At 41.2% G+C, this 13,824-nt stretch overlaps 1 protein-coding gene across 1 annotated transcript in view; it reads right to left on the reverse strand.

Moving 5' to 3' along the window:
* agmo (alkylglycerol monooxygenase) overlaps positions 1–11,286 on the reverse strand; it is a 61,386-nt gene extending 50,100 nt beyond the window's left edge. Inside the window, exons 1-3 of the mRNA XM_080748767.1 lie at positions 10,952–11,286; positions 6,444–6,574; positions 3,341–3,492 (exon numbers count right to left, since the gene is read on the reverse strand). Coding sequence (XP_080604893.1) covers positions 3,341–3,492; positions 6,444–6,574; positions 10,952–11,071 — 403 coding nt within the window. The 5' untranslated portion in view covers positions 11,072–11,286. The remainder of the gene's footprint in view (positions 1–3,340; positions 3,493–6,443; positions 6,575–10,951) is intronic.
* Positions 11,287–13,824: the final 2,538 nt, after the last annotated feature.

A 13,824-nucleotide genomic window follows, 5' to 3' on the forward strand; every position in this document is an offset into this window, starting at 1 on the left:
GGTTGGAATAATAAGCAACTTGGTAACATACCGTACATTCTGTACAACTGACCCACTGGCCGTGTCCCTCTGCCTGCCGTTTGCAGGCTAATGGAAGCTACAAACACAAACATTGGGCACTCGTGAGCCGTCCCATCGCCTTAAGGGCTGGTCCCTTCTGATTGGTTCAGAAAGAGACAGGCTTGCATTTCAGACTGAAACTTCAAAATAAAATGCCCAAAAAAGCCATTTCTCTAGGTCTTTAAGTGAAGAACATTTTGCACTGAAAGTGAAATAAAGTATACTGAGCTCAGATATAATTTTTCTCAAGTTATTGATATAGAAAAATTGCTAGGTTATAGAAGTACTATTGCAAGGGCCAATATTGTGCCAGAGAGTACAGGTAAAGCTTAGCTTTACACAATATTTCACAGAAGTTCAAAACTGAGTAAAAAACTCTGTACTAAAATACCTGCACACTATGGTGCGTTTACTGCAAAGACAGAGTGGCTGGTCAGAGGAAGGCAAAGTAGTAATGTCTCCCCAATAAAAGATGGCTTCAGCAGAGATGACTGACCGCTGTTTCAAAGCAATTTCCATTCAATTTGGCAGGAAGAGTCCTTTCAAGTGGAAGACATGAGGGGGAAAGTATGAAAAAAGGGGGCATAAAACTGTTTAAATTGAAAATGATATTTTACAGTGCAGCTAATAAGGGTTCATATTTCCCAATGGACGATGTCACTTGCACATTTTGTGCAGCTTTCTATTGTGATTTTCTCATTTTTATGAAATATTGAGATTTATAGCTCATGTGTTTTGATACAATAGGATTAAGGATGCATTCTTCCCATGGTACATTGAAGCTTGAAATCGTCTAGATTGTAAATTTGTGCTTTGCGATGAAAGCGCAATAACTTGGACCTTGTAAAACAAGGACTGAGTCCCAACAGAATTATGAACTTTGTTTGATTGTACTCTTTATTTTCAAGGATTTTACTGTAACTATAACCAAAACATGTCTCCTCAACCCTCGGGTCTTTGACTATTCAAACAAAAAGCCTCTGAAATACAATGGCTTGGTCATTGTACCTTACTGTACCTTGAAATGAAATGAGGCAGAGGTCAAAACCTGGTAGACTGAGATGACCTCACCTGACCAGAGTGAGAACTATACAGACTGTGCCAAACCTATCCTGTGGTCAGAAAGGGCTGGTTCCCTTGAGTAACAAGGGTAAAAGCTTATATCCTCAGCAAGCGCTGCGGTCACCCAGCACCAGACAATTATCTGTGACCCCACAATGTTCCATAATAACAACCCCAAAGGCTGGAGGAGGAAATGAAAGTAAGTGGAAAGACTTTGAGACATAAAAATACCACACTTCAAAAATACAAGAACTCCAAACCGAACAAACCGAGGAGGATATATTGTATAAACGTTCCTTTGGAATCGTCAGACAATGAGAATATGCGGAGATTGCGCACTCATACATCATTAGTAGGGGTAAAATCATTTTTAAGATCCAGTTCCAGGTCAGATGGAATAGGGTAAAATACAGACGTTCTATATTTTCAGCAACCTATTGCTGAAAATGAACACACACACACACACACACACTTAGCAGATGGCAAGGTTGTACATCAACCCTGTTAAACATCAATAAATGCTCCTTAACATGGGTTCACATATTGCCTGTCAGGATAATGATACAGTCAGGAAGTTTGTTTACATGTTTTATGGCCAGAGAAAGGACAGCCTTTGAGCAATGACCTCTCAAACAAGGCTGGCAGAGTCGAGGGTGTGTTGAGCCATTTTCTGTCACACAATACATTTGGCCAGGAACCTTTAAAAACACAGCTTCTGTTTACCCAGAATCAAATATCAACACAGCAGCGGCACACGTTGAATCATTTGATATGCCACTGACACAAATAAGCACCAATCCAGCGCACAAACGATGCGGCACGCCAAATGTCTGGCACGTTGATCAACAAACCAACCCGGGTTCAAAGGCATACGAGAAGAAGCAGAACTTACTAGCGCATAGGTCTTGGGTAGTTTTAAAGATTTAAAACTAGCACTGAGACAGCAGCGCAGATATACAGTCTCCAGCACTCTTTGGTGAAGATCCAGGAACCTGGTGCTTTTGAGCTATCACTATTTACAGCATGTTGCTCTGAAAGCCCCATGTTGGACTACAGCACTCTGGAGACCACAGCCTCTCACATCTGCAATGTTCAGAACCAGCTGGACGTAACTCACAAATAATTGCTTCCTCCTCAACATCCAGCAAAACATGATGTGTACTATCTTCACAGTTCCTCCCTGTGGGGACGGCAACTAAGTCAATGTTTCACAATCATTTATCATCAGCTCTTTGTAGTTTTTTTTTTCTTTTCTTTTTTGTTAACCACCCCTATATTCTTTGTTGTGGAATGAATGGTGAACATACTGTAGCTGATCTAGAAGCTCACAACGCATGTAGATCTGCTATTTTCTTTTTACTATTTTTTGAAATTCTATATGCTGGCCCGTGACGCTATCTATCTATACTATCTATACTATAATTTTGCGAATGTCTGTCTGTCTGAGTGAGTGAGTGAGTGTCTGTCTGTCTGTATGAAACAGCGTTTCTCCTCGGTGGCTGGAGCAATTGATCTGAAATCGCATCACCATCAGCATATGAACACACCTGACATAACTGTGAAGCCCGTTTGTCACTTTCACAAATCGTATGCTGTATAATAGCATTTTTATGGTGTATCTATATCTATTTAGCCTACAGTACCTTTTGTGACCACACATGTTAAGGGAGGGGCGCTGTTGTTCAGGCCATGCACAATCACACACAAACCCACACACACACACACACACACACACACACACACACACACACACGGGGGGGGGGGGGGGGGGGTTCTGGCCCTGTTACAGATGTTGTCCAAAAATCATGCAGATCGGTACACAGTATCTCTGTAGCCGTTAAATGGAACGGGTATTTCTTACATTGATGCTCCTACATATTAGCATGCAAGCACCAGTTAAAGTTACTTTCCATCCCTCATATACTGTGTGCACAGTGCACATCCCATAACCCACACACTGCACATCATTTCGGAGCTCATATCTTTGAACGGGTAAGGGCTAGTATTTTTAAATTTAGAATAAAATAGAAATAACAACATTTTAATCTTGCAATCTCATTTTAGCAGTTAAATGAATGATAAGGTGTCAGAACTAGTAGGTATTTGTCATACCTCTGAGCATTTCCATCTCCATAATGATGATAATATACCACAACATAAAAATCCATTGCATTGCCCTCTTTCTTATTAAACATAAAGCCAGGACTTTCTTTCGTACCGTGAGCAAAGCGGTGCACCCAGTAGTAGCAGAAGTCCACGCTCAGGAAGGTGAACCACCAGGTCCAGGCAGAGTCCCACGGTAGTTCAAACACATGAAAATGGTTCCATACGAAGATGTAACTGGTCAGCTCAAAACCTCGAACCAGCAACCTGAGGAAGGTACAGTGGAAAATATTATGTTTCACAATGTTTAACCCATGCGTTAGGTTGCAGTGTTTATTTACTACACATGCTGCCTTTTTTGCGACCGTAGGTCTATGAAAATCTTTAAATGAAAATCCTTCCGTACTGCCTCAATGTCTATAGCCGTCCTTCTGACATCACATTGTTGACTGTCAAGACTGCTGACTATCATCATCTGGATATCCATACTGTATGAAGATCACGACAATGACCTCATCAAACCCTGCATATTCATACATGGAGATGACTGGATCATCATCTAGATATCCATTTATGGAGCTGGACTGGACAATACCTCTACATCTGAACTCACAAACTCCATTATGGATATACTGTAGCTGACCTGTTCTGACATGACTCGACCAGCTCAGCATCAGGGTATACATGCCAAAGCGCCCATGTACACGCACCCATGTGTGCGACCTCGCCCTTTAGGGCGATGCACTGTATATCGGGCATCAAGATCATTCCCAGAATAGGGACAACAGGGTTGAAATGGTTAAAGGCGTGGCTGAACTTACACGACTCTTCTATTTGCCTTTATTTGCCTTTACCCATTTAGTTATCATTATTTATGTTTAAGTTCCAGTTCAATAAAAGAGAAAAAAATCCACACACCAAATTTGAAGTTCCCAATGTAGAGCTTTAAGCCCTTTGCACACAGGACAGTTGCGTTTTTTTCGTTTGCGGCATGAATAAAACACATTGGATTTGGTGTGCAAGGCTGTGCGGAATCGGCGCTGCGGATCCAAAAAGGAGTCATAAAAGGAGTGATGAGTTTTTTACCGCATGCGACAGGACGCACGAATCGAACTGGTTTCGATCGAGAAAAAAACACACGGCGGCAGCCACTCGTCGCATGGCTAATTCGGAGCCGGTGTGCATGAGGTCATAGAGAATCATTGTTTTCTTTAAAAAAAAAAAATTTGTCCGTTTTATCCGTGCGGATAAACGCGCCTGTGTGCAAAGGGCGGACCGAATTAGCCGTGCGACGAGTGGCTGCGGCCGTGCGTTTTTTTCTCGATCGAACTCAGTTCGATTCGTGCGTCTTGTCGCATGCGGTAAAAAACTCATCACTCCTTTTATGACTCCTTTTGGGATCCGCAGCGCCGATTCCGCAAAGCATTGCACACCAAATCCAATGTGTTTTATTCATACAGCAAACGAAAAAAAAAACGCAACTGTCCTGTGTGCAAAGGGCTTTACTGTGGTAACGTTACGAGCCGCATGGCTCTTCCTCCTGTGTCGAAGAGTCAGACTCTGAACTAGGGTCTTCGTAGGTCTGAGAACCGAAATTACCCGGGATCCGAAAGAAAAAAGAAAAAGTCCATATTTACACCTCCTCACAATAACGTTGACATCCGGGTCTCTGCCCGGGTATCGGATCTCATATTTCTAATAATAGCCGTTCGGATCGGCTCCAACATGTCTCGGTGCTGCTCGGGTAACGGTTCTCATATTTCTAATAATAGGCAGGTCCATTTGGGTCCGGCTCCATTTTCCCCGGGTCCATTTGGGTTCATGTAGGTAAAATTGGACCCGTGAAGACCTCTACTCTGAACCCCTAGTTGCTCCCGGTGAGCAGGTTGGTGCCTTGCATGGTTTCCTCTGCCATCGGTCTATGAATGTGTATGTGAATGGGTGAATGTAATGCACTCTCACCTTGGATAAAGGCGCTATATAAATGCACAATTCTTTTTTACAGTTGTGTTTAGCATCCACTGAATCAAGCTTGAAATAAAAACACTGATAGCCAACGCTTGTCGTTTTAGACAGCTACCTTCTGTAGGTTGTCAATTAATTAAACACTACTCGGGAACGCTGCAAGTCAGGAATTATGCAAGTATGAAATGCATGCCCCATCCAGTTATGCAATACCTGTTGTACCCGGTTTCAGAGTACACAGTGTCAGTCTGTCCCTTTTATGCCCATATGTGGAGTTCCGTGTCAGGCATGCCCAAATATGGAGTCTAGGCCACCCTATGACAACCATACTGTAACATCATATTGAGGACATCAGGGTACTTCATACAGTAGGGAATTTGTCTGTCTGCCTTGTCCAGATTACTGACGTCATTAGTATATATGCCCATACTGTATATGGGCATAGCGGTCAGATCTGTAGTTCTGGACAACCAGATCTCCATATACATGCCGATATATGGGTGTATCGGTCGCATCAGCGATTCTGGACAACTGACTCTCTGACCAACTCAACGCTGGGCCCTGCACTCCCTCAGGTGATTGGCGACGGACTCGCCAAGTTTGAAGTCGGTCCGGTCCGTCGGGCAGTTCTCGAGATACGTGAACTGCAGACATTAGCCATGTGTACTGTAACAGTCTACTACACAAACATAATGTAATTTCTTCATCTGGACCAGTAGCGTTCATATTTCCCTGACTGCGCCATGTGACAAGCCAAGCCAAACCCTACTCTAAATAATAGATAATTTGTTTTAATTCAAAGATAAGAGGATTGAACTATGGGTTAAACTCGCAATGAAATACATGAATCAAAAGATCTTTTAACAGGCAGTTAACCTTTCTTAACATCACTTATTTCATGAATGATGATAAGATTACTGAGTCATGAGATTATCTTTCTGCTTCAGCCCTTTAACATGTCCATCTCATGGATGTATAAACTCTCATGCTAGTAATGCTACTGTATGCACTTTTAATTTCATAGTCACTCATAAATTCAAGAGCTTATTTCTAATAGCCATAGCCATACATGTGGTGTTTCTTCTATTTAAAATGTATGCGCTTTTCTCAATTCTTTGCACAATGGAAACATTTTGTGTTATCCTTTTTTACTGTACTGCTGTACTTTTAACAAATGTTAATAGCATTCAATCAATCAATGAAGCATAATACATAACATAATACAAAAAATTATAAAAGCTTAAAAGACTCACGATGGAAGTCTGGAGATCATGCCACAAGATATGGAGGTGAAACCATCGCTGACGGTGACGACTGGCGCCCCTGTTTTTAGCCAGCCCACCGCCATCTCTAGCAGAACCAAGGCAACGAAGAAAGGTGTGGCCTGGAAACAAACAATCATAATTCAGCAGATTGTTGAAGCCTGATTTAAACTTTTTCTACAAGCTCACAGTGTGTTGAGATAGATCGGTTATATCAGCAAGTGACACAGTGGAGTATAAATTAAGCATGAGAGATTCATCGACTGGCAAAATAATAAAGGACAAAATAATGTAAAAACCAACATTTCACATTGACACTTTTTTACATTGTTTTTGTCACAAAAACATGGGCAATTGTCAAAATATAATTTAAGATTCACGTGCAGGGAAAACAGGACACTTTCAAGTCTCTCTCTGTTTGCTTTAACAGTTGTGTTCAGCTTGAATGTTTGATTTGGACTATGAACAGAGGATCTGCACATCTTTCATGTCTTGTGATGCTTTATATTTATTTAATGGCAGTGTGTTGAAACGACTCGTGAAAGTCACATGTTAGTGATCCCCGAGGATTCATTTTAGCTTCAGCAGCATAGGAATAACTTTTCACCCAGCAACTTAAGTACCAACCCATGGGTCTGTCAAACATGGACCACCGTAGTACGCACCAGGGTCACAAAAAGTTTATGAATGACATCATCCGCAATTCAGCACATCTAGTCGTCCCCTAGCCAAAGCACATGGGCATCCGTTGTGTGTATGGCAAAGTATAATTGTTAAGATAATTGTTTAACATGGTATAGATATCATTTTCAGTGTTAAATGTCAATGCTATCCTGTGTTTGAACAAATAACTAACGCCTAGCTGTGACGAGCTGTCGCCACTGCAGGTCATAACGCCCAGGACACAGGATAACAAAATGCCAAACATACTATCTGGCCTTTGTCCTTCTTACTACTGGGCCCAACGATATCCATTGTTATGTTTAATTGACAATTGTCCAATCAGAATGTGACTAATGTATTCTGTAACTCCATATATCGGTGAAGTTATGTTTTGTATAGGCAGAAAAACAACGATGGGTGATTTTGTTGTACTGTACTTGCTCTACTGTACAATTTGAACTCTGAACTATTCTTTCAATTACAACTAACAGAAAACGGAATTACACTGGTGTGGACTCATTTCTTGTGTGCGAGTACTTCAATATTTTGGGGAAAACTGAAACTGTCTTCATATGGAATATAATAATCTTTCCATCAATGACCACTCACCATAACTCAGCTTCACTGACTCAGGATTCTTATTCTTATCTTATACAGTTTATATGGATTATAATAATGATTAAAATAAATTACCCTCCATGTAAAAGTCAGCAAGCCATATCTAAAAAAATAATAATAATCTCATCTGGGAACTGGGAAGTATTCAAGGTCAACGAAGTTTTCAACACCAAGTTTGGTGACTTACGCCAAATTTTCATATCACATTAGTCATGATTTAAGTTCATTATTTGGTGGCACTTTTTGGCATAATTAAATACTCCGGGTAAAAATGTTAACTCTCCCAGAGTTACAAATAAACACACCGGATTTGAATCATAGACTGTAAAATATATGGACAAGGCAAAGCCATTGGTTTCTATGCAGCGCAAATGACGCATTTTTGGTCCTTGGCATGGGTGTTGCCATCATAGATTGTAAAAGCACCAGAGGATGCTATTGGCTGCCAGTCACGTGCAACCGCAGAGATACATGGGAGAATGTGGTCGGAGCCTCCCGAAATACAGCACACGAAGAAGAACACAGCCGGCTGGTATCAGATTAGTTGGCCACACCCCCCGCGACTTTATCATCAATTTTAACATAAATGGGACCTTATTTTCACAAAACGCATATCATCGTGATTGAAAGGCAATTTTTAACTAGCGATAGGAACCATAAAGTATTTAAGAAAATGTTAATTAAGGTTAGAAAACGAAAGGGGAAAATGAAAGGGGTCCAATGGAGAACAATTCTTTTTGCGATCGGCCGGGGGGGAAAACAGCGCAACTAGCGGCCAATCATAGGAAGTTTTAGTTCCGTATTGGAATCATTTTAAATCGGCGGAACTATGCCCCTGATTTGAATGTATAGGTGATGAGTTTTGACCGAGCTAAAGGTTTGACCAAGTCACTGTGAGCCAAACATGAACATGTGGCCCCGCCCCAAAGAGACGGCTATGAGGAATGCACTGTAGGAGTGACAGAACCACTGAGGAACACATCTGCAGGTGGAACAATGTCCATGTGCCTTTACGCACGCACGGACACACACACTATGTACAGCATGTGTGTGTGTACTGTATGTGTGTGTGCATGAGTGTATGTGTTCAAACCTGCACATGCATGCGTGCAGACATGTGTGTAAACTTGTCAGATTAGCGCGCGTGTGTGTGTGTGTGCGTGTGTGTGTGTGTCACTACACACAAGCAGAGGTGAGAGTGCCGCCAGGGACCTGCGATCACACGCAACACTCCAACATCTGGCAGTGGACTGGAGAGAACTGCAGCTAACAAATGGGCTCAGAGCACAGAGCTCTCTCTCTGCAAACCCGCTGAGAGAGAGATTATCATTCTGGACTCCGGCCTAAACTTTCCCTTCTTTTAGTCTGCTGTCTAGCGGATAGTTTTACCGCCACAGCTCCATGTTCCTGACAGTTCGGCAGTTCAGTGCAAAAATAATTATTCAGAGAGGCCGGTTGATTCTCATGCTGTGCAAGAACTAAGAGTGTTTTTTTTTCACCTCATGTTTTTTTTCTGAATACTTGTATGACCTTCTTCACCACTCTTATCAGGACGTATGACTTTTTGATTAAACCAGCCACACAAAGTCACACAAAAGAATAGAGCAGTGGTCTTCAACGTTTTCAGGCCAAGGACCCCTTAGTTGAGAGAGAGATGAAGCAGGGACCCCCAAACCTTCTCATAGATTCCATATAGTTTCATCGTTTGACAGCATAATCATCAGCGTATTTTGGATTCATGTCAATTTGTGTTTTCTGATATTTAACCACTTGAACCGTCATTACCTAATGTACTTGACCTTTTACTCTGTACTTAGTTTGCTCTTTTTACCCTCTCTTTGCCGAAAATAGCCGCAGTGCGAGGCATTGTGAGCTTGAAGATCTGCTATTTTTGGCTGAAGTTCTCAGAATATGGACTATAGGGTTCAAGTTGTTCATATAAAAAGGATTGGAAGATTTGGAGGACCCCCTGTAGTAACTCTGAGGACCCCCTAGGGGTCCAGGACCCCCTGTTGAAGACCCCTGGAATAGAGGCTTGCAGTTGTACCATACTTGTGTGAGCTTGCTTGGATTGTTTATTGGGGAGTCAGTCTAATCATTTAAACACTTTTATTTACAATGCTTATTTTCCAACTTTGCATGGGAAATGGCATTTGTAGGCAAGATGAAAGAATCTTTTGTAACAGCTTCTTTTTATAGTGTCATGGATGAGTGGTGTGAGCTGACAACACACTTTAAACCAGTCGTGTCTCAAAATATTGCCATTGTACACAATAATTTAACTTGACGACAACCAAAAGAACAACAAAAAAAGGGGTATTTTTGTGTGTGTTAAGGTTAGGCCTGCGCTGTAATAAAGGAATTGTTCTTGCAGGTTACAATGTGTTAAGTATAGGCTAGTGCTGACTGCTGAACAACAAACAGCCTTGCCACACCCATGTAAACAGCAATGTAAATGTAAACACCATAAAATCCAAACAGAAGTTGTTTAATTTTGGTTTGGTACTGTGTTATAAGGTCTCCTGCTGAGTGAGTAATTGTTCTTTTTTACCCGATGTGCCCAATAAAGCTATTTTATTAGGATCATGTTGGTTTTAATGCCAGCCAACCTTTATCAGACAAGTGTAATGATAAAAGACACGTGTGACACTATAAAATTAAATCAAGTTGTAAAACTACCACACACTTTTTTCCCCTTCTCTTTACACAGGTGCTTTCAATTAAGCATTATGATTATAATTGTTTTGTGTATAGGGGTAGCCATGCAAAATGGCTCATTTAGGCCTATATGCAATCTATGTGGTCTAGATAAGTTCATAAATGAACGAATTAATAAGTAAATACATTCATATAATAATTAATTAATAATTAATTTCGAGGAGGAAACCAGTGGTGTAAAGTAACTAAGTACATTTACTCAAGTACTGTACTTAAGTACACTTTTGAGCCTGTTTGTACTTTACTGGAGTCTGGAGTATTTCCAATTTTCTGTTATTTTACTTCCACTCAATTACATCTCTGCATAATGAGTACTTTTACTTTGGATACATTTTTAAACCAATACTTTTGTGCTTTTACTCAAGTAAATTTAGAATTCCATACTCTTACTTGTAACAGAGAGTATTTCTTCAATGCAGTATTGATACTTTGAGTACTTTTTTCCACCACTCAATAGGCTAAATACTGTGATACAGGAAAACCAGGTATATAGCACTCACCTGTTGTACATATAAGGGCACTTCCTCCACATGTTGAAAGGATGACTCGTTCGGTGTGAGCATGTAAAACATGGACCGGACCCCCCTGGACAGGGAGTCTGCATCGAGAACCTGAGCCATGCTGCTTGCAGACAGTTCTGGTGAGATTGGTGATGGGACGCTGCTTATATCGGGAGCGTGCGACGCGCGCCCTTTGGACCACAGCAGGTCCTTTCAGTCGCCTCTCGCTCACTCACACACACAACAAACTTGGTCGGCTGTCGTTGGTTCCTCCACAGTCACAGCAGGACTCCTCTAAATGGCTAACAACTGCGTTGTGCAATATTAATATTTGAACTCACATTTACTGTAGAGTAGGCTTTAAGGGGCGAATAAACTGCCCTAGAGCGCGGTCATATCGGTTGTATGCACAATGGAGCCTAGTCAGCATGCTGTTTACTGGATTGACACGCAGTTGTTCAGACTCGCATTCCTTCTTGCAAATGGCCCTTTGCGCAGCATTGTATGTGCAACAGGCAACTGTCCAATCAGGAGGGGGGGTCACTGCTTCTGCTTGCATAAGAAATACACTCAAAACATTATTTGAATATTTGCTTGTCTTGTCTTGTATCCCCACCTGGACTCTAGTCAGGAATATAGGCTATGGCCCGGGTGAGTTCAGGATAATTATTGGAAGATAATTACACCGAGAGCCAATGAGTGTAGTCTTGCTATCTTAAGCCTACCCACCTGACCTGCAGCTATAGAGACCATGACACAGGTAGGTAGTATAGGCTAGCCTCTGGAGGACTGAGGTAACATAACACCACCTTATGGAACCTAGCCTGTTAATACCCTGTTACTTGAATGAGCTTGCTGTTGAAGGAATACCACAAGAAAACAATAAACATGGTAGCAAAAAAACAAGACAAATAGTTTGTTATCGCCTAGACATATGCAGAAACAGGTTTTATTTTTCACCTGTAGCCTACATGTTGTATCAGCCTATGCACCAGGTCACTTGCGTGTCTATAGTGTAGTAGGCTATAGGCTACCAGCCAAACAGGTTTGTTAAACAAATGCAGGAACAGGTATTATTTTAGCCTACTTAGGTTGTCTTAAATCAGCCTATGCACCAGGTTGCCTGAATTCACTCTCTGCGTCAACATGTAGGCTATATAGCTAGGCTATCAGCCAGACAGGTTTGTTTTGAGTGAGGTAGGCCTATGTCTCATAGGGTCATTCAAGCAAGTACAAGTAGGACTCATGATCTCTCAATAAGGCTTACTTCCTTAAATCCAAATACATTCTGTCCTAGAGTAGCCTTCTATGGAGAGCAGTATTTTGTATATCCTTCTAATTCCCAAATATCTTAGCACATTCAGCACTGTATAGCATCTCACAAGGCCTTCGTCAGAAATATTGTAAATAACTGAGTTATTTACATTTATATATTGGGGGCTTATTTTTCATGTGCGGATACAGGCCAACCTTTTTGTAGGGGGGGGGGGGGGGGTCACATTGTACAGCACCTATTCACGGCCCGCCCACTCAGCAAATTTCTCAGCAACTTCCTGGTGCTGACGTCAGTTTAGAAGGGTACATATCACAGAAATTGCTGGACTTAAAGCCAACAAATCATTATTTCGAGTAAGTAAATTATAATGCTTTGTACCTTTTACTATCTTGTGTTCTTGTTCATGCTAGCCGTATTTTATACTGTACTATTCGGAAATTGCATTAAATGTGCGATTTCTGTGTTAACTCTATGGGCTTAGCAGGGTTTTACCCCTTCAAAACTTGACTTCAGTACCGGGGGGATGAAGAGTGGGCGGGCCGTGAATAGGGCTTATTAGAATGCACACTCACAATGTGGTGAAAGACGAGATCAAACCATGACATTATTTTCAACTGGATTTTGTAATAGAATCTGATCCATTTGCAGGTTCTCTTGTGGAGACTTGGCAGAGTGTCCTGACCCTGCCTGAAGGAAGGTGAATTTAGCATGCGGCCCCATCGCTAGCTTTCTACACTCTCGGTAATGTATAATTCATTTCAGCCTCAGTTCACGTTATGTGCATACATTACCATGGATTCATATGGACAGATACAGTAGACGGGGTGGGGTTACATATAGGGAAGTTATGATATCATCAAGAATTAAATGTACCGGATGGTCACTTTTAATAGATCTACAAATGATCTATACAAATAATTGTCATAAATGATTATCTCCACGTGTGTTTATAAAATATAATCTTCAGGCAGAGAAGTGTTGACCGAAGAACCACCATTGTTTATTGTTGAGTGAGTTGAATAGTTTTGATAAGAAGAAGTTATTGTTAAGGTAAGACAATACTGAGGATTATTTACAGAATATATATTAGGTACTGTAGGCAAAATTTGACTTTCCTGGCACTTGATTTGATCAGTAACTCAATTACATGGTAATTTACATTACATACAGTAGAAACCAATTGAGGCATATGTTTAACAGTGCAAATCAACCTGCCTCCTTCTCAATAAGACACACAACATGGAATGTTCAAAAGGTTTTGACCAAATTTGAATTGAATCCAACATGTTATAAACTGCTATTACAGTCTAATATTCAGGTTTCTGGTATTTGTAAAATAACCCCTTATTGCTATTTTCCACTTTGCAGTGTTTCAACATGGTACTTTGTTCATGAAATTGACTTTTTGCCTGCCCATGTTCTGGACTTTATTATGTCAAGTAACACACATCTTCCCTTTGTACATTTGTACATTTATTTAGCATCGTTGTACTCTCTATGACGATGGCAAATCAGCAAACAGCAATCCTTTTAAGGACGTTCCTGAGGCAGAGGCAAGGCCTACTTTGAGAAGGTGCGGTCAGCTGCAGTCCGTGCA

This window comes from Nannobrachium achirus, assembly GCF_963921795.1.
Source record: "Nannobrachium achirus genome assembly, chromosome: 2".
NCBI lineage: Eukaryota > Metazoa > Chordata > Actinopteri > Myctophiformes > Myctophidae > Nannobrachium > Nannobrachium achirus.